Source organism: Nothobranchius furzeri, chromosome 3 (assembly GCF_043380555.1).
Source record: "Nothobranchius furzeri strain GRZ-AD chromosome 3, NfurGRZ-RIMD1, whole genome shotgun sequence".
NCBI classification, from domain to species: Eukaryota; Metazoa; Chordata; class Actinopteri; order Cyprinodontiformes; family Nothobranchiidae; genus Nothobranchius; species Nothobranchius furzeri.
The window spans coordinates 73,672,948-73,700,570 of NC_091743.1; the positions used below are offsets into that span (position 1 = coordinate 73,672,948).

The 27,623-nt window shown below is 40.2% G+C and overlaps 2 protein-coding genes across 2 annotated transcripts in view; both read left to right on the forward strand.

Annotated features, from left to right (window-relative positions):
* The first annotated feature begins 3,079 nt into the window (after nucleotides 1-3,079).
* On the forward strand, nucleotides 3,080-5,134 carry cox6c (cytochrome c oxidase subunit 6C). The gene is made up of 4 exons (XM_015958499.2): nucleotides 3,080-3,176; nucleotides 4,055-4,169; nucleotides 4,766-4,898; nucleotides 5,016-5,134. The coding sequence occupies exons 2-3, from the start codon at nucleotides 4,065-4,067 to the stop codon at nucleotides 4,889-4,891; spliced, it is 231 nt and encodes a 76-aa protein (XP_015813985.1). The 5' UTR covers nucleotides 3,080-3,176; nucleotides 4,055-4,064; the 3' UTR covers nucleotides 4,892-4,898; nucleotides 5,016-5,134.
* A 149-nt stretch (nucleotides 5,135-5,283) lies between these two features.
* LOC107384961 (serine/threonine-protein kinase 4) overlaps nucleotides 5,284-27,623 on the forward strand; it is a 37,686-nt gene continuing 15,346 nt past the window's right edge. Inside the window, exons 1-10 of the mRNA XM_015958498.3 lie at nucleotides 5,284-5,900; nucleotides 10,570-10,650; nucleotides 11,014-11,142; nucleotides 13,390-13,504; nucleotides 13,993-14,157; nucleotides 14,348-14,515; nucleotides 14,598-14,735; nucleotides 14,900-15,025; nucleotides 15,163-15,361; nucleotides 27,423-27,568. Of these exons, the coding sequence (XP_015813984.1) occupies nucleotides 5,866-5,900; nucleotides 10,570-10,650; nucleotides 11,014-11,142; nucleotides 13,390-13,504; nucleotides 13,993-14,157; nucleotides 14,348-14,515; nucleotides 14,598-14,735; nucleotides 14,900-15,025; nucleotides 15,163-15,361; nucleotides 27,423-27,568 (1,302 nt within the window). The 5' untranslated portion in view covers nucleotides 5,284-5,865. The remainder of the gene's footprint in view (nucleotides 5,901-10,569; nucleotides 10,651-11,013; nucleotides 11,143-13,389; nucleotides 13,505-13,992; nucleotides 14,158-14,347; nucleotides 14,516-14,597; nucleotides 14,736-14,899; nucleotides 15,026-15,162; nucleotides 15,362-27,422; nucleotides 27,569-27,623) is intronic.

A 27,623-nucleotide genomic window follows, 5' to 3' on the forward strand; every position in this document is an offset into this window, starting at 1 on the left:
GGTCTTTCATGTGGATCCTAACCGTTTATAATGCTGATTATTTCCACATACCGGTCCCTGGCTTCCCTGTTTAACTTACTCTTGATGTAAGCCATCAACATGTCTGCCACATCCCAGAATGCAAAGCAAAATTACATGTGATCCCAAGATTTATGCGTCTCTTTTTTTTTGCTAAGCCCACCCCCCGTTCCATAGAGCTTCGTGCAATATGAGCTGAGCACCGGTCAGCAACAACCAATAGCGTTACAGACTACCGCTTACAAACAGACATTAATCACAGAGCGTGCTTGAGCGTTTAAGGCGTACCTCGTTTGATGCAGAGTTGCTGACCTTTCTCATGGACAAGTAAATATTGTAAGTATAAATATATGAAAACACAACATGTGCATAATGATTGTAAAACAAGTGTTTTAACTCTGTTTTGTCAGCTAGAGGAGCGTGTTCATCAATGAGAGGCGTGGCTTTCGGCCATAAATACAGAAGTGAAAACAACATCTTGGTGTGATACGCTTGTCAGCCACTAGATGGTACCATCAGATTAAAAAAATATATCTGGACATCACCTTTAAGGACAAAAAAACCCCAAAATAAATAAATAAATGTCTTTAAGACCTGTTGTATTTTCACTCAGAAGCCCATCGAAGCCTCTGAGGAGGATGTGATTGCATCACAGCAGTGCTGAAAGATAAAACCACGCGTGTAGACCTAGCTCCTCCGTCTTGGGGCATGAGAACATCGCTGTCAGGGTTCTTATTTATGATCTGCTGATGTGCAGCAACACATCTGTAAGCAGCGTCTCACTGAACAACATATGAAAAGAAAAATGTTGATGTGATCGTTCATGTCTCATTAAAGCAAATATCACTGCATTCCTAATATTCCCTCCTGAGTCTTTAACAGTGTTCCAAGCTGCTTCCTTCTGTTTGCCAGCATGTTTCCCAGGAAAAGTGAGGAAGACTTTGTATGACCCCCTCCTGATATTCTCTTATTCCTCAAATGATTTTTAAATGATTAATTTTTTACAGAAAAAAAAAATTTTTTCATCACAAATAACATTTTGATGATTTGAATTCAGTTTACTTTTCTGAAGTGGCCAAAACAAAATCAGGCCCTAAGATTTTTAAAGTCATGATAACCTTCAATAATTAATAAAATATTATTGTTTACTATTTAGTTTTAAAACACACAATAGTAAAAAATTAAAACTGTCTGTTGGTCCTTTAACTGTTTATTTTTATTTTTTAATTATGTCCCATTCAACGCGATTGTAGGAACTTTACTGCCCTCGTGTGGCCACAATCTGGTATTGCAGTATTTTTTTAATGAGTCGTGGATGTCGGCTCCTGCAGCTCATCCAGCTCTTGTGAGCACTTACATTTATTCTAGAGGGTGGGATGAAGATGAACCAGGTAACGAGAAGACACAGTTTTAGTCATTTTGGGTTAATTAGGGTGGCATAAAGGCCCCAGTGTGCTGTGATGTGTAGAATGAATTATATCAGAGAGGGAAAAGTGATAAAAAGGAATATTTCATATTTTGGAGTTAGAATAGATGCATTTCTGCTATATATAAAAATCACAATGTTTATTAGCTACAAGCAAAGCATATAAAAATAAACTGATACATCTGTGGGGAATCAGTTTATTTTCACGTTTTGTGTTCCATATTTTGAGTTAGAAAGGTTTGGTTGGTCAGTTCATATGTTTGTTTCAGGCTTAAATACAGTCAGCATTTGTGTCAGATTAGCCTGGCCTGCCAGACTCACCCTCGGTTTAATTCTACACAGAAGACAAATGGGGCTGGCTGGCTAGTGCTGGATTGCTTTAACATTAATTCATTATCTACGGAAATTTCTAGAGCGTACTGTGAAAAGGAGTAATTTGGAACGTGTTTCTTCCACTTTCATTTGCACTTTTATTACTCAGTTATTTGTTTTAACTTATTTTCTATTTTGTTCTTGAAACACACACATTTCCACCCAAATTACTTATTTTGATTATCTGATTAGATAAGTCTAACAAATGAAATCAGCTGATTTTCCTAAGAGCCAAACATACAAAACAAAGCAGTTCACGAGTGTTCATCTTTTGGTTGAGATTTTACAGATAAAAACCTTTTTCACTACTGGAAGGTTGACATTATGTTGAGGGTGCTGAACCAAAAATGCTCTGTAACAAATGCTGGAATTCCCTTAGTACCACAGCATTTGACAGTATAAGACCATTAGAGTGAGTTTCCCTGTTGCTAACACTAAAACGCCATATTGTTTTATTTTAAAACTATTTATGCCCCCTCCCTCCTAGTTTTTGTCTTTAATATTTTATTCACAAGATTAAAACAACTAAGATTAGAATAAGGAGGCTAAATTTTTCTCTTTTAAATGGTTAACCAGAACCAATGTGTAGTTTCAATTTCTCACCACTGGAGGGCGTTATCCCTCCACATTCATAAGAAGTCAATTAAAAGCACCTTGTGGCGCCGCTGTATTTAGCTGTTTACCTATTTGTCACCATACAACCTTTTAACAATGTTTTAAAAAACTAATTGTGTTTTAACTAATAAATGAGAGTAAAAGACTGTAAGAGAGACTTTTTGCGTTGCTAACTTCCGTGACATTTTATTTTGAAAGACATATGCTTTTTAGGCCATTGAATGGGTCAGTGATGTTTTAAATTGTCTATGTACAGTGCAACTACTGGCAGATGGAAAGTGCTATCTAAATAAAGATGATGATGATGATGATGATGATGATGATGACGTGTTATTAAATATTGTACCTTTATCAATTTATTAAACTCCTCCTCCATCATATTTTATTCTGACCTACTGTTGTTATTCAGATGGACATATTTTTATTTACATTTTTAATTATTTGTTTAAAGGGTTAAAGAATTGATGAAAATCTGAATTATTCATTTTGAATGGTTGATTCTTTAAAGGAAATTGGTTTGTTTCTGTTTATGCGGTTCTAAAATCTCAAATATCTTGCTGAAAGTAAAAATGTTCACCTTCGTCTTTTTGTGACATCGACTGTTCACAGCCTTAGTTTTTTTTTAATTATTTTTTATTTTTATTTTTTGCTTGCTGATTTTTGTCCCTCTGTGGCACCAGTAGAAACACTTCCGGTGAACGCAGCTGGCGTGTTAGCGCTTTTTGTGAAGGTCGTCTTCTCACTTGTAAGTTTATTGAGTAGTTTGCACAATTAAAGTTTGTGCGTTCAGTTGTGTTTTTAAGCGCCGCATTTTAATTCAAACCTGACGTATTTACTTTTAAGTTTGACGTATTTGTCCCCACTCTTCTTTCCTAGCGTTAGCATTTAGCCAACTCTGACCTAGCTTACATTAACAACGACCGCTGTTTTTCAGTGCTGATCAAAATCTGGTCCTATCTGTTGACTGTATAGTTGTGTTCACCAGTGTGAGGGGTATTTAATGTCAGATGCTGCGCTAGCCAGCAGTAATGTGACCCTGCGTCAGGAAGTTGATTTATTATTTTGATTCCTGACATGACTAGGCCGTTAAGTCTTTATTTGGTGTTTTGTGCTTAAAATAACGTTGTCGGTTTATAAAGGAAGACACTCGAAACCAGCCAGTTTCAGGTATGCGAGTGTTGAGCTGACTTGGCAAATGTGCGTTATGGCGATTTGCGTGTCGTTTAGATACGTAAATCTTACGTTTTTAAGATCAATCAACTGAATGTACACCTGATGGATTATTATTATTACGGTCAGGTGTGTGTTGTTTTTGTGGCTAGTTGCATTTTTAAATAGCCATTAAAACAAAATGTTGACCTGAAAGTGATAGTCGTCAATAATTATACAATTCAAAAGTAATTATTCTATAGGATTTTCTTTGTGTATCTATTTTTCAAAGTTACAGACCCCATCACATACAAACTGCATCTTTACACTGATAGATGCAATCAAAACATTCAGTTAGAAACATGGATATCGATTATAGTCGTGTGTAGAATAAAGGAGAAATAAGGAGTCTTTAATAGTGAAGGAGACGTTTATTGAGTGTCAAATATTCACAAGTAAAATGTTCTCTACAAGGTGATAAGCCATGTCTCTGCCGAAGCCAGTGATGAGAGGGTTGTTGGCCAAGCGCCTGAGGTTTCATCTGCCCATCGCATTCTCTCTCGCCATCGTAGCTGCAGTTGCATTCAAGGTGAGAGTTTTGCCCTTCTAGACCTTCAGCCCTGACTTTAATACGTGCTCACAGTAATCTTTTAGGAGGAAGTGCTGTGCATTAACCAGTGGAGCTTTCATGCTGCTCAGGAAACCAAAATATTCTTTATGATGTTGTGATGTATTTATATTTTAACTCTGAAAAAATCCACACATTGTAAAAGAGTGACTATGACATTGTAAGAAAAACAGATTTGTTGCCTCATTAAACCTTATTCTGAATGGAGCAACTGTGTATTCATGCTAAACTCCACTGAATGTTGTCACTTATCATTGCATCTATGCAGTATTTGCTGATTGGCAAAACATCTCCAAGAGTGCATAACCCTTAAGGCATGAATCTTTCAGGTAGATCATATATCTGTGAGAGAGTCGTGTCAAATAAATTGGGTTTAAACTGTAGGTTTATGTTTCAGATCAGACACCAACATGAATGTTTTAACAGTAGGAGCATTGAATTGTACTTTTTTTTTCTGTAGCACTTGTCTAGCCCCAAAGTGACACTCGTGAGATGTCAGGTTCTATTTTTTAGTTTTGGTAGAATAAAAATAAAGATTACTGATTTGTTTCCAACAGTTTGGAGTAACGGAGCCCAGGAAGAAGGCCTATGCTGACTTCTACAAGAATTACGACTCGGTCAAAGAGTTCAATGCTATGAGGGAGGCGGGCATCTTTGAGAGTGTGAGGCCCTCTGTGAAGTGAAGCTGCTGTGAGTTTTTCTATATGCCATCATAAGATTTATTACAATTTCTGTGTCACATAAACATGTTTTACATAATTCTGAAATCAGCGTTTTTGTCTAACTTTAACATTTCTCCTCCTGTAGCTCTGCTACCCTGTCTTTCATTCCTGTCTTGAAGATGGTTCCCATTTGATGTTTGCTAATCAGATGTGAACACCGTTCTGCTGTTTGTTCAACTGAAAAATAAAACATTCTATAAATGACTCCTTTTATCTCTGTTGTTAAGTTTCACTTCTCACAACATTTAACAATCAGCAGTCAGTTATTCTTTAGCTACGATGTTTTGGGTTACATCTTATGAAATCCATAGGACAGAAGAATGTTGCATCAAGAGTATTATAACAGATGGAAAATAGTAATGTTTTATTGAACAAGTCACTTGGTTATTAAATGTTGAAAATTAGACATGTTTGTATGTGTTAAGTCTTCCCAGTTGTCTTTATGGTACGTTAAGCAAAATGGTAAAACTAGGACACCTGTTGGGTTTGAATGTCCGTGAATTTGGCGTCTTCTGCTGGTGGTTCCGCGAACTGCACCCTTTGTTTGCGCCGCCTTCCTGCCCGCCTCTCGCTTCACTTCCTGGTTCTCAGGTGGATGTCACAGCGGCTGCCAAACGCTCTGTCAAACAAGTCCGAAGTTGTCCAGACACGGAGGAACGATGTACCTAAAGGCCAGGATACCGCAGCCTGGCGAAGCTTCGTTGGTGTGCGGGTTCTGTTACGCAGAATGATGAACTTACGTAGAGTTTTCTACCAAGCAGCAGCGGGATCATCAGCCGGGACGTTTCAGTGAGCGGGTTAGCCGCGGCTAGTCCGATAGCCGCTAGCTTTTGGGCTGTCTGCTACTCCTAGCATTTTCTTGACTTTGACCAGCTCGGTTCAAGTTTGACTCAGAACCTTATTCCGAAGCGTCCGAGCGAACTGAGGAGGACGGGATGGAGAAAGTACAGATGAGGCACAACCCTCGCAGGTAAAACCGCTAATGTCAAACCACCATGTAGGTTTTTATTTAATGTTAGCCTGATTATAGTGACGTTACTGTAGGGTTTAAAAATGACCAAATATCCGCCCATGGCTGTTAAGTATGTTGTGAGTAAGACGTGTTACACAACTGTGAATTATTACAAACTGAATTCAAAAGTAAAACTATGAACAGGAAATGCTTAGGTCCTGGTGCCACTTCAAACTAATTTAAAGTAGATTAAAAAGTAAACATGTAGGTGTTTTCATGGAAGCTGTTAAGTTTTCAGTAATTTTCTCCAGTGGATCTTTTAATGAGCTAATTCCCCTCTAGCCATCCGTAAAATCAGCTCAAACTGAACAATAATCTTTTGCTGCAAAGCGTCAGATAATCTTTAAGTATTAAATTAAGTCACTCGTGCATACCTGGATTATCCTGAACAATCGCGTTGATCTTGGTGTAAATCATTGGCTTTTAGCGATCAAAGACCCAGTGGTCTAAATTAATGCCTAAACTTTGGTTTAGCTGCCTTAATCCAGGGTGGATTAGTAAAAATAGTTCAGATTAGACCGGTTTATATATTCAGTGTTTTAGAGAGTGACTGATCTGGCTCGTGCATGTGGGCAGAACAAGAACATGCGTAGCCTAGCAGCTGCTTCCTTGTCTCACTTTGTTGTGTGCTATTGGTCTGGAGAATATTCTCTACCTTGAGCAGCAGCCATGCTCACATTCATAGATTTTTTTATGTTGTCTCATTTATATGACTTTGGTAGTCCTTTGGTGAATTTGGGATTAACTGATGCAGATGAGAGATGCCTGGAGGCAGCAGGTGTGAGACGAGTGAAAGGTTAATGACTTTATTCTCATGATCAACACAAGTTCAAGATGTTGCTCACCTGGTGACCCCCCCCCCCCCCCCCCGAATAAACAAACAAGCAAATAAAATATTTACTAGGCAAATCAGCCTCGTCATTTTAATCTCCACTTTACTTCAATATTAAATCCTTCGTCATGGGAACTTTTTACTTAACGTTTAACTTCTGAATTATGTCAGATGAGCAGTGATGCTCTCTGCCTGGACCTTTGTTATTTAGCCGTGTTTGCTGGTGTGACCTGTATGTGTTTGTTTTCAGGGCCTATCAAGAATAACTGATGCATTTTTACTTCACAGATGTTACTAACAGGTGGTTCTCTCTGTCATCTGTTCTTATGTGTAATGGTTAGTAAAGGATGTGAGGCTTTAAACCTTTTCTGTGACTTCAGCGCTGAACTGGAACAGGAACTAGGTTTTAGCTGAGTGTTTGTGTTGGACAGCAGGAACCGATGAGTTCCTATTCTGTCCGTTTATCAGGATGAAACCCGTAAAACACGCTGCTCTCTTCTTACCATGGACGTTCAGTCTGCTGCTCTTTCCTCATCCATAAAGAGCGGTTTAAGGCTGATTTAATTTAATGCAACTGATGAAGCTTTGTGTTTACAGATACATTAGTACATTTGGAAAGTTGTGTGGCCATTTTCTCTGATACGTGTGGCTCCGTTTTTAACATTTAATATAAAAAATTAGGGGTGGGCACACACAACAGCACCATCATCTGCTCTTCTATAGAGAGCACCATCATCTGCTCTTCTATAGAGAGTTGGCAGATTATTTAAAATCATAAGTAGATTCAAAACTTTATTTTTTCAAGCCTCCGAAGAGTTGAGAGCTGCTGCAGCTCTGGCACAGTCCCCGGCTCTGGTCATGGTTCAGGCATGAATGAAAAAGTCAGTTCAGGAAAAACATTTTAAATGTGCTGTTTGGTCTTAGTTTCCACTACTATTGTTCACTAGGTTCATTCAGAGGATTATCATCAAGTAGAAGGCCACTCAATTTTATAAATATGCTCCCATCTTTGAAAAAGTACAGTCACACAAGCTTAAACACACACACACACACACACACGCTCAGATAAAATCTGATGTTTCCTCCGAACCAGCTTGTCGCTGTCTTCATCAAAAGTTGTTTAGATCTATTTTTATCAGTGAACTATTTTTATTCTCCTGACTCCAAAAGCAGATGTTTTATAGACGTAACCTATCTCTGATTTCTGAATTACACATACCATACCATACCAATTTTATTTATATAGCACATTTAAACACGGCATGAGAGCCGACCAAAGTGCTGAACAAAACACACAATAAAAACAATCAAAAATAAAAACTAAATCCATTAAAATCAAGTAATCCAACCCTAAAAGGAAAGGTAGAAAGGGAATAAGTTAGACAGAATTAAAAGCCAGAGAATAAAAGTGAGTTTTTAAACGAGACTTAAAAAGGGAAAGAGAGGAAGAGAGTCTGATCGGGAGGGGCAAGTGGTTCCAGAGCTTCGGTGCACAAACTGAAAAGGCGCGCTCCCCGCGGGACTTACAGCGAGAGCTAGGGACATGTAGGAGGTGTTGGTCAGCTGATCGGAGGGATCTTGTAGGGACATATGGGTGAATGAGCTCAGACAAGTAGCCAGGTGCTAAGTTATTTAGGGATTTAAACACAAAAACCAGGATCTTAAACTCTATCCGGAGATGGATGGGGAGCCAATGAAGATTTGCTAAAACCGGTGTGATGTGTTCCCGCTGCCTGGTGCCAGTCAAGAAGCGAGCTGCTGCGTTCTGCACTAGCTGAAGTCGAGCGAGAGTGGAGGAGGAGATACCGTATAGCACTGAGTTAGAGTAGTCGAGACGGGAAGTAATAAATGCATGGACAACTGAATGAAGATGATGCCTTTTTAAAATGGGCTTAACTTTAGAGAGACGCCTCAGGTGGTAATAACAGGTCTTAACTACCTGGTTGACATGAATGTCCATTTTTAGTTTAGCGTCCATCACAACCCCTAAGTTTGTGACACGGTTTTTCAACCCACTTGTGATAAATGGAAGGGTCAGTTGGGGACTTTGAGAAGTACCAGGGCTGAAAATGATGGCCTCTGTCTTAGCGTCGTTCAACAAAAGAAAGTTTTCTGACAGCCAGCTCTTCACATCATTACAGCATTCAACAAGGGGCAGTAAGGAGTCATTAGGCTTCACAGAGGCATATAATTGGCAATCGTCTGCATAAAAATGGTAATCAATGTGGTGTTTTTTAAAAATGTCACCCAGGGGCAAAATATATAAATTAAATAAAAGGGGTCCAAGAATAGAGCCCTGAGGAACACCACAAGTCAAAGCCGCAGAGGGGGAGGCAGCACTACCCATCATAACATTAAAGGTGCGGTCACAGAAGTAGGACCTAAACCAGTCTAAGGCAGTCCCCTGGATGCCGACCAGCTGGTTCAGCCGAGTCAGCAGAATAGCATGATCAACCGTATCGAAAGCAGCCGACAGATCCAATAAAACCAGCAATACATTAGAACCAGAGTCAAGGGTTAATAAAATGTCATTAAAAACACGAAGATGAGCTGACTCGGTGCTATGGAGGGATCGGAAGCCTGACTGGAAGGGATCCATTAAACCATGATCATCTAGATGAGACATAATTTGGTTAAAAACAGCACGCTCTAACAGTTTTGATAAAAATGGAAGCTTGGAGATCGGGCGAAAATTACTCATAACAGAGGTGTCAAGGCCAGGCTTCTTCAGAACGGGTTGAACTACTGCATGTTTAAAAGCACGGGGTACAACACCAGTGGATAGGCTGTTGTTAATAATGCTCAGCATAAGGGGGCCAGTGACAGAATATGTCTCTTTAAGGAGGTGTGGAGGAACAGGGTCAACCGGAGAACCTGACGGCTTCAAGGCAGACAGGAGGTTCTCAAGAGAGGACAAAGAAAGCAAGTCAAAGTTATCCAGAGACCGAAGCCGAATGGGTTCAGGACGACTAGTGACATAGGGAGAACTAATCTGAGCCCGGATACTAGCAATTTTTCCAAGAAAAAATTTCAAAAATTGAGTGCATTGAGCATCCGAGGTAGTAAGAGAGTGGTGGTCACTGGCTGAAAGAACAGCATTGAGGGTCTGATACAGGACACGCTGGTTGCCAAAGGATGCAGTAATAATATTTGAAAAGAATTTATTACGGGCATCTTTAACTACTTTCTGGTAACGAGCCCAGGTATCTATCATTATTTGGTATGAAATCTGAAGCTTATCCTTTTTCCATCTACGCTCGGCTCTTCTGCACTCACGCCTGACAGATCTGGTAGTTGCACTGATCCAGGGATCCGACCGAACTTTAGAGCGTCTAGTTCTCATAGGGGCTATCTGATCTGTCTAGATTGTGTTTATTGTTTCATCCTGTTGTTACTAATCTAGAATGTTGGTAAAAAAAGCAACAATCTGAACCATGGCTCCGCCCACCTGAGCTTGGGACATTTAGCTTTTCTTATTTTTGCTAAAATAAAACCGAAAACTTGAACGATGAGCTACTCCACAGATAATGGATTCATACCCCTTATTTACCTTAGATGTTACATAATTGATGGGATTCATAATAATAAAATAAATCACGGAATAAATGTTGATTTACTTTGACACAAAACTATCAGTAGCTATGAGTAACTTCTTATTGTTTTTAGAGACTTTTGACCCAGAGAAAGTGAAAAAAACTTTCTTCTTTTAGAGAGGAAACCTGCTTTTATCTGTTCTGGCCTTACTCATCGGTCCTTTCCCACTAACAGCTCTTTATCTGTCGTTCTTCATGTCAGACAGCTGAAGAAGTTGAGTGAGGACAGTCTCACCAAGCAGCCAGAGGAGGTCTTTGATGTCCTGGAGAAGCTGGGTGAAGGGTGAGTCATTAAATCAGACGATAACAGTCCTGGTGGGTGACACCACCGGACGTCTGGGCAGGAAACAACACTTTCTTCTCCCTACTTTTCAATTTGGCTCATTATGACTCCTTTAACGTCGGCCTTTATTACTGCTGCATTTATTTCTGTCTCCCTCTCAACCATGAAGCTCCTCCCCTCTGTTGTCTTTCAGCATAAACAGCCTCCTCATTTCCTGTTTCTCAGTGCTCTTCCTGTTCTCAGCTGCTGTTCGTGCATGTGCATCACCACAGCTCTGTCATAATAAAAGCATCTTAAATGTCCCCAATTTATCATCTGATAACGTGTGTGACTCCAGACTGTAAAACGCTCCCGTGTCTGCAGGTCGTACGGTTCTGTGTTCAAGGCCAATTACAAAGAAACAGGAGAGATTGTGGCCATCAAGCAGGTTCCTGTTGAGTCTGATCTTCAAGAGATTATTAAGGAAATCTCTATCATGCAGCAATGTAACAGGTATTTATGTCTGAGATGGTGTTTATCTGTCTCTGTTTTTGTTTAACCTCCTGAGACCCAAATTTGTCTTTGGTGTGATTTATAAAAGAAAAATCAATTCTAGCGGTTAGAGGTGCTGAAAAAAATCGATTCGAGTCTGAATCGGGATTCTTATTTATAAAGATTCAGAATAGATTCACAAAGGTTCAGAATCGATTCCAAGAACTCAAATATTTGGCATGTTACAGGTTTGAGATGAACTTTTTTGATCTTTGTTAGGAGAGTCAGTACTCCGATTACTTTTGTGGTCCCATAAATTGAGATGGTTTATGTCTGAATCTGTTGATAAGAGTGAATGTAATTTTTTCCATACTCAGAAATTTGAGATATTGTCATGTTTATTTTCTAAGTTGATAAATGAGTACTCGAGTTGGGATTACTCATGTAACTTGTTTCTGCACATACTTGAAAAGTATTTGACCGTATTACTTTCAAAGCTACTGTTAGGTAACTACAGATCTGTTATATTTTACAAGGAAAGCAAAAATAAATGTTGCCTTTTGGTCAAAAGATTGCTTCTGTTTACAATTTTAGAATCACTTTAGTTTACATTGTAAATTTGCATTTTTGGAGCATGACCAGTTTAAAGTCAGATAAAAATGTCCCATAGCTTTAACTAACTTGTACAACAAAGTAGTTAATCCTGGAGCTGACACTCTTTGTTAATACTGATTGTGAATTGATTTAAATCAAGAATCGATTTTGAATCGAATCAGCACCCCAAGAATCGGAATCGAATCAAACCGTGAGTTGTTCTAAGATTCACATCCCTACTAGCGATTACATATTAGTAACAAACGTGACTCATAAACGTGAACAAAATATTAAATAAGGAAGGCAAAAGTGGACAAGAAAAAGGTAATGCAGGATCCTGAGAAAGGCAGAATTGGTAGAAATAGCAGCATGAAAAGAAGGTAGTGATGAAGAATCAATAGAAGGTCCCACCAAAGCCTGAACAGGTGAGTGTAAAGGAGACCACTGAGTCCACTGATCTCAGGCTCAGGAGGAGAGAGCTCCAGAGTCTTTGGGCCACAGCAGGAGATGATCTGTCACCTTTGGTCTTTAGCCTGGTGCTGCACAACCAGTAGGCTTTGGTCACTGGACCTCAGGGACCTGCTGGGGGTGTAGGGACTGAGAAGATCACCAATGTATGATGGTGCTTGTCCATGTAAGGCCCTATAGACCAGAACCAGGATCTTGAAATGAACCCTGAAGTTGACTGGCAGCCAGTGAAGCTGGAGGAGAAGCGGGGTGATGTGGGTGTGTTTGGAGGACTTGGTCAGAAGCCGAGCACAGGCATTCTGAACCACCTGTAGCCGGTTCAGGGAGGTTCTGCTCAGACACGTGAAAAGAGAGTTACAGTAGTCTAAGCGTGAGGAGATGAAGGTGTGGATAACTGTCTCAAGTTCAGTGTGGGGCAGGATGGGACTCAGCTTAGCAATGTTCCTGAGATGGAAGAAGGAAGAGCGAACAAGAGAACTGACATGAGAATCCAGGGTGAGAGCTGGGTCAAAGGTCACACCAAGATTCCTGACAGGGTTTGGTGTGAGAAGCAAGCTGACCAAGAGAGTCTCTGACTTTGGGAACCAGCTTGTCTGGGGCACAGATGAGGATCTCTGCCCTCCTTTCATTTAGCTGTAGAAAGTTCCCACCATCCAGGTTTTGATAGTCTAAGCAGATGTGTAACAGCTGCAGCTTAGACATCTCATGGGGTTTAAAGGAGATGTACAGTTGGATGTCATCTGCATAACGATTGTAGGCGATTCCTTTAAAGGAGCTCAGGATGTGCTGAAGAGGAAGCAGATAGAGGAGAAAGAGCAGAGGCCCCAGCGCAGAACCTTGTGGGACATCATGGGTGAGGGAGTTGGTGGAGGACCTAAACTTGGAGACGGCCACAGAGAAGGATCCCTCAGATAGATAAGAGGAGAACCATTCCAGAGCAGTTCCTGATAGGCAAGTTTCTCTAAATAATAACAAAAAAAGATCTAATTTGAAGAGAACAAAGTTTTAAAGGGCAAGAATGGTCTCAGGAGGTTCAAAACAAAAATCTAAATGTTATCAAATACAGGCCAGTTACCAATGAATAAGATTATCAGTCAGTTATTTCAGGAGCTTGTATTTGGTAAACCTGTTGGAACATCATGAAACAAGTTTGTATAAATAAACAAACAAAATGATCCTTGTGATTAGACTCCTGTCTCTGTTCAGTCCTCATGTGGTCAGGTATTATGGCAGCTATTTCAAAAACAGCGACCTGTGGATCGTCATGGAATATTGTGGCGGAGGATCTGTGTCTGACATCATCCGAATACGTAACAAGACGGTAACTTAACACTCACACACACACTCACCTGCATGTGTTTGTGCAGCAGACTGTGTCAGGTGTCAAAGAGGGAAAGGCTGATGCTTTACCCATAATGCACGGGGAAGAATCAGCATGTAAATCTGACTTTCACCAGTTTGCTCAGCCATTTCTAATGTTTTGCTGTTGTTTTTGTATTTTATGGTTTAAATCCAGACTTGGCACTGATTTGTGACAATAACAAAGGTAGTTTTCACAATTTTAACATCCAAATAAACTTGGGATGCACCGAAAATTCAGCCACTGAAATTTTCGGCTTTCGGCCGAAACATCAAAACCACAGGAGACAACAGAGCCGAAACACCCATTTTGTTTCTTTCTTTCTCACTAAAAGTGAAATATGAACTGAAGCTGTTTTTGTTGTCTGTATGCACCAAGGTTGAGTGTTATAGGTTGTTGCTGTGGGTCACATCCCATAATAACCACATGTTTGTGTTTTGGCTTTATAGCTGACAGAGGAGGAGATCGCCACCGTCCTACAGTCGACCCTGAAGGGTTTGGAGTACCTCCACTTCATGAGGAAGATCCACAGAGACATCAAGGCAGGCAACATCCTGCTGAACACTGAAGGTCAAGCTAAACTGGCTGATTTTGGGGTTGCTGGACAGCTCACAGTAAGAAGAACCTCTGAGTTTAAACTCTGTGTTAAAATGCTATTTTTTAAAGGGAGAAAGTGGAATCTGTTGTCGCTTCTTACACTAATACAAATATAATGCATCTGACGTTAAAAAATCTTCTCTGGAGCTGAATTGAAAACGTTACCAGCTGCGTTTGTTCCCTTGGATTTTTTCTTGACCTTCTCAGGACACCATGGCAAAGAGAAACACCGTCATCGGCACACCATTCTGGATGGCTCCGGAGGTCATACAGGAAATTGGCTACAACTGCGTGGCTGATATCTGGTCCCTGGGAATAACCGGGATCGAGATGGCTGAAGGCAAGCCGCCTTACGCCGACATACACCCGATGAGGGTGAGGAAGGGGCAGTGGGTTTGTCTGAGCTCACACAAGTCAGTCGGTTAATGAAATGTTTTTGTTTCATTTGTTTCTAAAGGCGATCTTCATGATTCCCACCAACCCTCCTCCAACGTTTCGAAGCCCAGATCTGTGGTCGGCAAACTTTCAAGACTTTATCAGCCAATGTTTGGTGAAAAACCCAGAAAACAGAGCGACAGCCACTCAGTTGTTACAGGTAACAAATAAAAACTGGGAATAAGCAGTCGGTGTTGGGCTGGAAAACATTATTACACTTTCTGCTACCTATCTCTAACGGACATTTCTTTTGGTTACGACTGCATTTTAAAGGCATCAGACATTAGAAATTTCAGAGCCACTTTTGTTTTTTCCCACCTGCAGCATCCTTTTATCAAATCAGCAAAGCCCAACTCCATCCTGCGAGCTTTGATCCAGGACGCCATAGAGATAAAACTGAAAATACAAGAGGAGGCAGAACAACGAGAACAAGATGAAGAAGAGAATTCGGTACAGACATAAGAGTCTGATCCAATCTATAGAGAATAAATCAAATGTTTTACTTCCAGATTACAATCAGTCATTCAAGCTCAAGAGATAGGAGTGCTAACTCAGCTAAAATCTTCTCCCATCTTTGCGTCTGTCAGGATGAAGATGAGGTCGACCAGGGGACGATGGTTCGGGCACCAAGTGAGTCCGGAACGATCCGGGCTGCTGGTTCTTTAGCAGGTTCACTTAGCGGTACTATGATTGAACGTGCGGACACGGGAACCATGCAGTCACAGCTTGGCACCATGGTCATCAACTCTGACGATGAAGATGAGCAAGAGGCTGGTACTATGAAAAGTGAGTTCACCCATCCACATTCATCAGTGATTCATCGTCAGTGAACTTAAATAACTCTAGATACATTTAAACGTTTATGTCGCCCACCTGACAAAAACTGCAGAGAAAACTGAGTCAGTCAGTCAATCAATCAATCAAAGCTTTATTTATAAAGCGCCTTCCGCAACCCTGTCAGGAAGCCCAAAGCGCTGAACATGGTACAGTTGTAAGTAATTATACTGAATAAATCAACAATAAAAGAAATTCAAATTACAAAATACAAATTACAAAATACAAAATGGAAATTACAAAATAGATGAAACATTCCAGTAAAATACAAATGTGTGAAACACAATTGGATTGAGTGGATGGATTGAGAGTACCAATGTAAACTGTGGAATGGATTCAACATAATAGAGGGCCATAATTAAGCATGTTCTGGAAACGCCAAGCGGAGGAGGTGTGTTTTTAGGTGATTCTTAAAGACTGGCAGAGAAGGGGACAGCCTAACTGAGGGTGGCAACTGGTTCCAGAGTAACGGTGCTAGGACTGAGAAAGCCCGGTCCCCACGGGTACGACACCTAGACCGAGGGACAGCGAGCAGGCCTTGGTCAGAGGAGCGCAGAGCGCGTGATGGGGAATGTCTGTTCAGGAGTGTGGCCAGATAGGGGGGAGCCCCACCCTGGAAGAAATGATAAACAAAGACGAGTCAGGACGAGGAAGTGGTCAAAACACGGCTTTCGTTTCTGTTTTTAAGTTTAGAACATCTGAACTGTTTATGAGAATTATTTAGTAAAACGTTATGGAACAAAAGAGTTTTGAACAACAGATCCTAGATAACAACCTGGTTTAGCTTCAGAGCAGGAGTCTCAGGCTCGCGGCCCGTGGGCCAGTTGCGGCCCGCAGGACAATGATTTGTGGTCCCCTGCCTTAATATGAAAATGTAATATTAGTGCTGCCTACCGGTTTGATATGTTGGGCACTTTACAGTTTTGTGTGGGGAGCTGAATGAACAGACCAATCACGGTGAGGTGGGGGCGGGACATCGGCCACACTTGATGCTAGCAAACATTTCTCTGAATGAAAGTTACAGCAGTGTTGCCTTGGACTGGTCAGTGTTTTCTCACTGCCTGGCGGGCTGAGATTCGTCCCAGCACACTGCGTTCTCAAAACTTAAATAAATAAATAAATAAATAAAAACCTCTGAGGAAATAGAACCGCTTCATGTTGAGTGTACACGTCTTTTTTTTTTTCCGCAGTTTAAACAGTTTACCTGTCTAACCTACACGATCAGGAAGCAGAGCGAACCGTAAACTGTGGGAATGTGGCGTCTGAGTTTTCTAAGCAGTCTAAAAAAAATAAAGCAGCTAAAAACAGTCAGAAATCAGTTCAGTGTCACGGTGGGAAAATGGATTACATGAGCCAAGCGGATATTTTTTTTTACTAAAACACACATTATCAAGATAAACCAGCAAAGGTAAGACTGAATTCATGCTTCTGCCATAATGAGACGAGCTGTTTTTTGCTGCTTTGCTTGAAGCTCCGTGAGTTTTGCACATAGTACTTGTATTGTTTGAAAGATGAGAGTCAGTGCTTTAATTTAATGGTTGCTTTTGTGGATAGGTTCATTTAGCATTGTCATTACTGCATGTTTTTCTCTAAATGAATTTAGTGTCTTTTTGTGTTCTTTTCATTTAGCAGCTTTTATTGTTGGAATTGGGTGTTGTTGAGAAAATTATTAGATGAGCTTCTTCTCGTTAAGAAGATGTAACCTTGTTTTTGGAATGACTTTGTAACCGGAAGTGCATGCGGACCCGGGTTCATCTAAGTAGCACAGTATTGTTTCCGCTTTTTTCCTTTAACAACAGCACGGCGGGTAACAGTGAGACATTCAACGTGCGTCGGCCAAGCGCTCGCTAATAAAACACTGACGCCAAGTGGAGTTATATATTTTAGCACCAAACATGTCTTTTTCAAAGCCTGCAGTGAAGAGAAAGGTTGGTGATGATGAGCAGAGACAGTTTCAGGAAAAGTGGGAAATGCAATACTTTGCTGAGCACCGGGGCACCCCTATGTGTCTTATCTGCACAGAGAAAGTAGCGGTGAACAAGGAGTACAATTTGAAACATCATTACACAACTAAACATGCTGAGGAGTATGCAAAATACCTAGGAGATGAGAGAGCCAAACGGATTGCCAATCTTAAAACATCTGTTCTGAGGCGACAAGATTTCTTCAAGAAAGCAACCAAGGAGAGTAATGCAGCAGTTGAAGCTAGCTACATGGTTGGCGAGATGATTGCTAAAGCAGGAAAGCCATTCACTGATGGTGAATTTGTCAAAAAGTGCATATTACAGGCTGCAAATATAGTCTGTCCAGAAAAGAAAAATCAGTTTAGCAACATCAGCCTTTCTGCCAACACAGTAGCAGATCGTATTTCTGATCTGTCAAGTGACATTTATGACCAACTGTGTGAGAAAGCCAAATCTTTCAGCGTATACTCAGTCGCTCTTGATGAGACCACAGACATCACTGACACTGCCCAGCTCGCAATGTATGTCCGCGGTGTTGTTGACGATTTTGAAGTGTTGGAGGAGTTGCTCACAGTAACTCCAATGCATGGCCAGACCACCGCTCAGGAGTTATTTTGGCAGCTCTGTGATGCCATTGAGAATGTCAGTCTGCCATGGAAGAAGTTTGTTGGAATAACAACTGATGGAGCCCCATCAATGACAGGGAGGAAAAATGGACTGGTGGCACTTGTTAAAAAAAACTGGAAGAGGAGGGTGTGGAGGAGGCCATTGCTCTACACTGCATTTGAAAACGTGATGTCTGTCGTTGTGAAATGCATCAACCAAATCAGATCCAGGGGCTTAAAGCACCGACTGTTCCGTGCCTTTTTAGAAGGAATAGAGTCAGAATATGGGGATATGCTCTACTTTACCGAGGTACGTTGGCTCAGCAGGGGAAACGTACTGAAGAGATTTTTTGAGTTGAGAGCAGAGGTGAAAGCCTTCGTGGCTGTTCCTGTGCTAAGTGATCCCAAATGGCTCATGGACTTAGTTTTTCTTGTTAGTATCACACATGAGCTGAATTTACTGAACAAAAAGTTACAAGGCCTGGGGCAACTTGTCAGTTCTGCCTATGACAGCGTGAGAGCATTCTCCACAAAACTTGTGATATGGAAAGCCCAGCTCTCTCAGACAAACCTTTGCCATTTTTTCTGCCTGCAAGACACTCACGGATGTGGGCTCACCATTCAGTGCCGAGAAGAATGTTGGTGTCATTTTGAGGCTACATGAGGAATTTGATCACAGATTTGCTGACTTCAAGAATCACAGAGCCACTTTTCAAATTTTTGCTGATCCCTTCTCAGTTGATATGCAAGATGCTCCTCCTGTGCTTCAGTTGGAGCTTATTGAGCTGCAGTGCAGCTCTGAACTCAAAGCGAAGTTCAGGGAGGTGAATGGAAAAGCAGACAAGCTTGGACAGTTTCTCAGAGAGTTGACCCCTAGGTTCCCTGAACTTTCCCGGATGTTAAAGCAGATGATGTGCCTTTTTGCGAGCACATACTTGTGCGAAAAGCTCTTCTCCATCTTGAACTTCAACAAGTCCAAGTACAGGTCCAGACTTACTGATGACCTTCGAGCCCTACTGAGGGTCTCAACTTCTTCCTCCCTTAGGCCAATTGTCGCTCAGCTATGTAAGGAGGCGCTGCCAGGTCTCTAGCAGCAAGGATTAGGCAAGAGAAACTATGTTCAGAAGAACAGTTCATGTTCCTCTAATGTTCAGAAGAAGGTTAAAGAACTGTTAATACAGACATTTAAATCTGAATACAGCCAATATAGGTTTCTAAAGAAACCAAATAGTCGCTGAGAAATCAAATAATTTTATTTATTCATTACTGATTACTTTTCTTATTCATTACTAATTTGTTGCATATTTTTCCATCTTATTTAGTGTTAAATGAAAATAAATAGATTTGAGAAGATGGTTTTTTTTTTTTTACATTGCTTTTCTTGTGGAAAACCTAATGTGGCCCAGCCTCACCTAGAATCTGCCTTCAGCGGCCCTCAGCGAAATTGAGTTTGAGACCCCTTTAGAGCTAAGGGATTTCATCCACCAGGGGGCAGTGTGACCTTAGGCTTGTTGTCTGGTGCTCATCTTCACAGAACAATGACTTCTGGATTTCTGACTATTGTTGGGGTTGTTTTAATTGCAAAAGTGTTTTCAACATTTTTAACTCCGGCCTTCAGAACACGAGCTCTGCTGTACTCTACGTTTTTATACTTGTCATTAACACGAGGCTTGTTTTGTCTAAAGTGCTACACCAACAAAAATGTTTTATTCATGATCCTGAAGCTGTTTTGCGTTTCTGCAGTCAGAAACCTATAAATGAGTACATAAGTGGTTAAAACGGCCCGTTTCTGTTCTAAGCAGCAGAATGTTTGCCTTTAACAATTGATGATTGTATGCGCGTGAATGTATGATTTAACATAATTAAATCAAGACTTATTATGAGACCAAAAGAGTAGAGAGAAAGAAAAAGAAGAGCTTGACAAACACAACTCACCACTGTGGTCTCTCAGGTGTTGTATACGACAAGTTCTGGTTTGTTATTTAATGAGCATCGATCTGTTAAGTCTGCCGTGTGGGAGAAGAAAACTTTAGATCTGCTGTGTGCTTTTGGAAACGAGTCTCACTAAGAGTTGGACTCTGTTCATCTGCTCTCTGTGGGTGGGTTTTATATTTGTTTTATAAGCATAGAATTAACCCCAATGAGAATCGCTGAGTTTGAGTGTAAATCTGCCTGTACACCGTGTGATTGGAATGATGCACACTCCTGAGTGTCTGAAAAGATCCCAGATGAAAACAAAAGTTCTTGTGGAAGTTTATGATGTAATGCCACAACTCCTACACCGTTTCTGGAGAAGTTTCTGTTTGTCTGCATGTCTGTGAGCAGTCAAGGCATTATGGTGGAATTAACTATGAGCTGAGAAATGGATAAAGGTTTACTTTAAAGGTCTGGTTCACTGTTGTTCTTTCTGAGCTATGATTGGTCACTCTGACTGAAAGTCAGATGATGGTTGGAGTCACTCTGACTCGGACCATCATCGCCTGCATCAGCCGCAGAAAGGAAACGGGCAGGAATTAAATAAATAAGGATTTTGTCCAACGACAGTTTGGTCAAACGCTACAATATTCTGAGTTTTGTCAACAAAGACAGTATAAGAGTTATGTGGCTGTTGGCGAATCAGAGTTAAGACGTTTGCAGATTAGGAATATTAATGAACTAGGGCTTAGATTCTTAATCCCGCTGTCCTATTCCTCCCCAAACATCTACCCCCGAAACAAGAGTATAAGCCTTTTCCCAAATCAAACAAAGCACAAGATAATCATTCATTCATCATTTATTCATTCATTCATTCATACTTAATGCCACAACAGATTTACTGAAATAATGAATGAATGAATGAATGACCTTTAATTTCGTAGAAGATACTGATGGAAGACATTTTTAAACTGTAAATACAGCACAGGATTCACATTCACCTTTTCCACTGATTGAGATGAGGCTCATGTTCATAAATGCGTACACACACACACACACACACACACACACACACACACACACACACACACACACACACACACACACACACACACACACACGTCTGATCGAATTTTCTACCACTGAGTTAGAATGGATCCCCTGAGCCCACAATTCAAACTGCTTTGCTAAAGTGTGTGTGTGTGTGTGTGTGTGTGTGTGTGTGTGTGTGTGTGTGTGTGTGTGTGTGTGTGTGTGTGTGTGTGTGTGCACGCACAAACTGATGATGGTTCTTTGATGCTGCAGGGGCATCGAGGATTAGGACAGGATGTTGGATCAGATATTGATCCTCCCTAATGGATCTAAACAATAAAAAGCATTTTTATTTACACTTCCTTTAATCCGTATTAAAACATCAACCTCCACACCACTGTTGCTATTTATCGTCTACTTTATTGTCTAGTTACAAACTTTGGTCATTTTTTAAATGCAGAGTCTGGGACATTTGGACCTCTGGTTCCTAAAGAGTCACTTAGGTTCAGTTCCTCAATAAGCAGGAAGATTCATAAAAGGTGAACTCTGAACGAACAGACTTAAAGGAGGAATTAACCTTTTTTTTTACTATGAACGTTCTGATGGATTCAGCTCGTCGTGCTTATAGTCATCTCAGTGTGCTGTTCAGAAAAAGAAAACATTTATTTCATATCCATTTGCACACAAATGAAAGAAATCCAGTTTATCTCAACACATCAGAGATGATTCAGTTTAATTAGAATCCAGTTTAGTCAGATTCAGATTCTAATCCTGATCTGAAGAGTTGGATCAAGGCTTGATCGGGTGAGGAGAGCCCTGATTCGGTTAGTTTTGGATTAATTCATTAGCATAGGTTCAGATATTTGGAAGCTAACATCAAATGGGTTCAAGTTTATTTATATAGCGCCAAATCACGACTAGAGTCGTCTCAAGGGACTTCATAACTTTATCATTCCAATACAGGTCAATTCATTAATCCAATCAGTAAAAGGTTTCATATGAGGAACCCAGCAGGTTGCATCAAGTCACTACAGCAATCCTCATACTAAGCAAGCATGTAGCGACAGTGGAGAGGAAAACTTTGTTGTATTTTATTGTATCATGTAAAACCATGCTTCATTCCATTTTAGTTTTACCCTTGTTTTGAACACAAGTCTCCAGGCTCCTAAGGCTTCTCAGCTTCACTCACAAACCACTAGCCCTATTTGATTTACTACCCAACACTCATTTAACTATGATATGAAATTTGCCTCTCAAAATTAAAAGTAAACAGTTGAACTGTATTAGTGACCTCATTAGTGACTTGTGTAAACTTGTCTGTTCTGAAAAACACAATTTTCCTTATTATGTTTAAAATTCAGCAACATTTTGGACTCTGATCATGTTTTCATTGTAGTTCGTTTTCCTCATTAAACTGACAAATTGTGCAGCTTGCACGTCTGCCGTATGAATTTGCATATGTGAATGACGATGAGGCCGAGGAGGAAATGCAGAACGTCACATCAGAAAGACCCAAAGAAGATTTTACCTTCCCTCAATGTTTTAAAGGAAATGATGATCCTGCTAACTTTGATTTAGTTTTAATGTCATTTTATTTCCTACATTTAAGGCTGGGCGATATGGAAACAATTCCTATCATGATATACATTTTCACATTAGTTGATATTGATATAAATCAAATCATATTTTGTCAATCTGTAATGTTTTCTGGTACTTTTAAATGGCATATGAAGCTATCAAAAGGTTATTTGACCCCTATGCTCAACACTATGCTCAGACCTAATGCAGCATAGTGTTGACCCTAACAGTAACCTATAAACTTTGAATTTAATGAAGTAAAACAGCCAGTTAGTTAATGGTACCACTTAACTGCAGCTCCCTGTGTAGAAACTCTGCACAACTTGCCACAAATACATGCACTCTGCTCCATTGAGGGGTCCTCATTAAAGCCTGAAAAGCATTTCGTGCTGCTCATCTCTGCAGCTCTTTACGTTATTAAAGTTTAATGTTTTTTGTGAGCGTGAGACGGCTCTCTAAAGTTCACTGTGGTTTGGCTTCAACTTAGACGACTGATTTAGTTATGGCGTCTCTGCTGTCGGGAGGCTTTTGGTCTGACGAGACTCGGCACGTGGTGAATAAACTAATAATGCTAATATCTGACCCTTTTTCATGTGCATGATTCCCTCAGCTTCTCTGTTTTTCTAACCTGTTTCTAACATTTACAATCAAACCAATGAGTAAATAAATGCAGGAATGTACCTTTTCTCCAGCACTAATAGGTTTCTTTAGTTCCAACAAAGCTCTCAGATGCAAAGTGAATGTTTGTGCTTATAGTGTGTTTAATGGATGCTATAAAAAATTAAAACACAACTTCATTCAAGTTGGATCTTAACTTTGTTAACAAATCAATTGATAGCATCTCGTTGGTACATGCCAGGGGTGGGGAACCCTGGTCCATCGAGGGCCGCTATCCAGCATATTTTAGTTTCAACTCTGCTTCAACACACCTGGTTTCAATCAGCAGGTGATTAACAGGCTTCTGCAGAGCCTGATGAGCTGCTGCTCACGTCACTGAATCAGACGTGCAGGATACCGGCCCCCGAGGACCAGGGTTCTTCACGCCTGCCTTTTATCCCAGGATGTCTCGGCCCAACTATGTTTTCTAAACCCCGCTCCTGTGGGCTAGATGCTTGTTTGAGGAAATTACACATCTGTAATTAGTGGATTTTCTATTTTTAAAATCGTTTTGACTTCAGTCATGTCCTCGTTAATCCAGCATATGGTTCACATAAGGACAGAACACCGAAGCTTTCGCGAAAGAAGCTTTACAGCAAGAAGCATTGCTGTAACACTGCAAACCAACTTGCTTGTCTCTGCCCTGAGTTGTCATGGAGACCAACAAAGCACAACAGGTCACAATTTACTGGGATATGCTGGGATAACGCTCGCTAGGAGGATGTCTGTGACCAGTCAGATAATTGCTAAAGTTACCAAACAATAAACACCGGATAATTGTGTGTGTGTGTGTGTGTGTGTGTGTGTGTGTGTGTGTGTGTGTGTGTGTGTGTGTGTGTGTGTGTGTGTGTGTGTGTGTGTGTGTGTGTGTGTGTGTGTGTGTGTGTGTGTGTGTGTGTGTGTGTGTGTGTGTGTGTGTGTGTGTGTGTGTGTGTGTGTGTGTGTGTGGTCAGTAGAATCTGACATGATTTGGTGTATACAGACACTGTAACTTTTGTTAGAAAGGTGCGATCTAAACCAATCTAGAACAGTTCCAGAGATCCCCACCGAGTCACCAAGTCTGTTAATTAAGGAACTGTGATCAACAGTGTCAAAAACTGCAGAAAGGTCCAACAGTACTAACACTGTGAACTCCCCGTTGTCTGCAGCCATCATGATGTCACAGGAAACTTTAAGCAAAGCTGTTTCTGTTTAATGCTTTTTACTAAAACCAGACTGGAATTAATCAAAACTGTTGTGTAGTTCCAGAAAAGCAATCAGTTGATCTGCCACAACCTTTTCCAATATTTTAGAGATAAAGGACAATTTAGAAATGGGTCTGTAAATTTTAGGCTGAGATGAGTCCAAACTTGGTTTTTTAAGGATAGGTTCAATAACTACATGTTTGAAAAAAGAGTGTACAGAGCCAGAATTTAGAGATAAATTAATAAAATCTACAATGCATGGGCCAATTTGGTCAAACATCCTGACGAACAAGGTAGTAGGAATAAAATCAGCAGGGCATGAGGTTGGTTTCATGTGTTTCTGAATGAGGCAAATGTCTGCTAGTAGATGGGGTGAAAAACTTGCCCGGCTGATATTTCTGATTTTATTCTCAAAGAATGCTAGAAAGTTGTTACAGTCAGACCTTGAGTAAACCGGCATAAGAGGTGAGGTGAAACAGTCTGGTTTATGGTGTCAAACAGGACTTTAGAGTTATTTTTGTTTACAGCAATCAGCTGAGCAAAGTAAGTGGCCCTGGAAGTTTTCACCGTCTCATTCAGTGATGTTATCAGTTCTTTAAAGTGCAGCCTGTGACTTTCTAATCTAGTTGACTTCCAACGTCTCTCGGCTCTGCGGCATGTCTTTCTGAGACTGGACTGTGTGTGTGTGTGTGTGTGTGTGTGTGTGTGTGTGTGTGTGTGTGTGTGTGTGTGTGTGTGTGTGTGTGTGTGTGTGTGTGTGTGCGCGCGCATGCGCGTGTGTGTGTGCGCATGTGTGTGCGCGCGCGTGTGTGTGTGTGTGAGACATTCTGTAGGGGTGAGGTCCTTTTTGGGAAAGGCTTTTTCAAGTTTAATAGAAAGACGATTTTACCATTTGAGAGGAAACGATTATTCTTCTTTTTAAATTGATAACGCAGAGATTAACGGTGACCCCAGATCATCATGTCAGATCAACATTAATGGACATTAATCATTATTACCAACTAAGGACTTTATGTATTCATTCAAAGACACACATATTAATCCACATCTGGTGGTTCAGTGGTTTATTGCTGGTGTAATGGAGCTTAATGGAGTTGTCAGAGAGCAGCTGTAACACTGTGCTACCTTCTAATGTTGCTATTTCTGGTAATTATATGACTTCATGTGTGTTAATAAATGGACCTTTGTAGTTTAAAGGTGTTCAGTTTCCAGGTTCATGAGTCATCAGCTCCCTTCATCCTTTATAACTAAATAAGATAATAGAGACTTCTTTTTTCCACACAAAAGCTGAACATCGTTCTGGGTCATGATCTAAATGAGTCGTCAGTCATTGCAACCTGAATCAACTGAGTCAACTGAGTCATGATTGCGGCATTTGGGTTTTCACTTAGTAATTTCTGCACATTATTGGTCATAAATCTGTTTAAGTACAGTCATAAAGCAGCTCTCATTTCCTTACGGTGCTGCATTTTGCTGCGTTTGTTGGTTAAGAAGAAACCGACGTAGAGAATATACTTTTTTTTTTTCACCATTCAGGATTATTTGTGTACTCACCATGATACGCTGTGGGGCGTTTTCATGTTGTAACACCATAGCTTATTAAAGCCATGAATCCAGCCCTGAACCACACTAACACTGTATTTGTCACAGTAACAACAATACCCTGACACACTCGTGCATGCATGCTGTTTCACACTGTTAATAATCACACATGTGATTACTCTGCAACAGTAACTAATGCACACACATGCAGTCTACTTCAATTAATCTGTTGATCTTTATGTCCTTAAATGCAGGAAATATTTGTTGCACATGTTTTATTGATGCTAAAGGCCCTTTTTATCATGCAGGTGTGAACTTGACCACAAGTGTTGTTGAAAAAGACTAGTAGTAAAATAATCATTTCCTCCTTTAATTCAGTTGGAGGGACACTTGTATAATTCTTGCATCAGCTATCTGAACTGTATTAAATAGAATAATTGCTTTTCTATTGGACCTGAGCTCACTACACATTTAGAAGCCCCCTTTTGGCATTGCCTTGATATCTTTAAATGCTTTTATTCTGTTTTCCTGCTAAAACAACGTAACTCAATGACTCTTAAAGGTAAATTATTTCTGCAAAACTTCCAGTTTGTTGTGCAATAATCTGCAGCTGCACAGTTTATTAAACACAATAGCAATCGAATCTTAAGTGCAACTAATGACCTGCTTTTCAACGCCTATATGTTTTAGATTTGGTAACCGTTTTATGGAACACAGAGGAAAGTGTTAAGGATCTAGGATCGGTTAATATTTTACAGATGGAATATTTTCCTTGTCTAGGAGGAAGAAAGCACTAAAATATTTACTTTAGAAGCTAACTGTGGGCTTTTTACCGTTGTGAAAAAGTTATAAATTATAAAGTTAACGGGTCATCCCCAGGTCTTTGAATATAAAAGCAAGTTTCACTTTAATCACAAAATGGTTAAAGAATACCAGTGTCTTCATTTGTGAAGTGATTCAAAATAAGTAATCATTAAAGAGAATATTATTAGAAGAAAGCATTAAATAGACTATGCAACTTAAAATGTGTTCACGAACATCCATTCTCCTGTTGCTGCCATAGCATTTAAACCAGAATATTTGTTTCCTACGTCACTGATCATTTTTAGTGTCAACCCTTTTTCAGACCTTCAGTATTATTATTATTATTATTATTATTATTATTATTATTATTATTATCATCATCATCATCAGCTTTTTAAACCCCGAAGCTTTGCTGAAAACACTGCAACATCTTTACTTTATTTTTCATCTCCCTTTGGAAACTATTTGAATAAAAAAAATTAAAGATGTGTATTCCTGTTCTCTACGTTCAGTCTGTGTATTTAGTCATCTTGCATAGCTTGGTTCTTTTAAAACACAGAAAAAAGGCGTTGTTCTTCACTTGTTTTGCTAACATTTTGGCTAATTACTATAGCCATCATCAGTTGTGCCGATGTTGTCAATAACTCCTTTTTCTGTGTTTTTAAAACAACCAAGCAATGCAAAATGTGTATTCCTGACTGTTTAAATGTGGTTTTGGTTGTGTGTCACACAGGGAGAGATGAGACCATGCAACCAGCCAAACCGTCCTTCCTGGAGTACTTTGAGCAGAAGGAAAAGGAGGCGAACGATCACAACGATGGACGCAAAGAAAACAATGCAGACAACCGTAAACTCCCTCCTGAAGGAGATCTGGAAGTGGTGAGTTGGAGGTGCTAGTTTCACTCCTGGGGCGCTGCTCCTGAACTGCAGCTGA

What these genes read in the sequence shown, in the direction of transcription:
- cox6c (XM_015958499.2), top strand. Translation starts at nt 4,065, where the DNA reads ATGTCTCTGCCGAAGCCAGTGATGAGAGGGTTGTTGGCCAAGCGCCTG. An exon ending in TAGCTGCAGTTGCATTCAAG is followed by an intron (nt 4,170 to 4,765) that starts GTGAGAGTTTTG and finishes TGTTTCCAACAG; the next exon opens with TTTGGAGTAACGGAGCCCAG.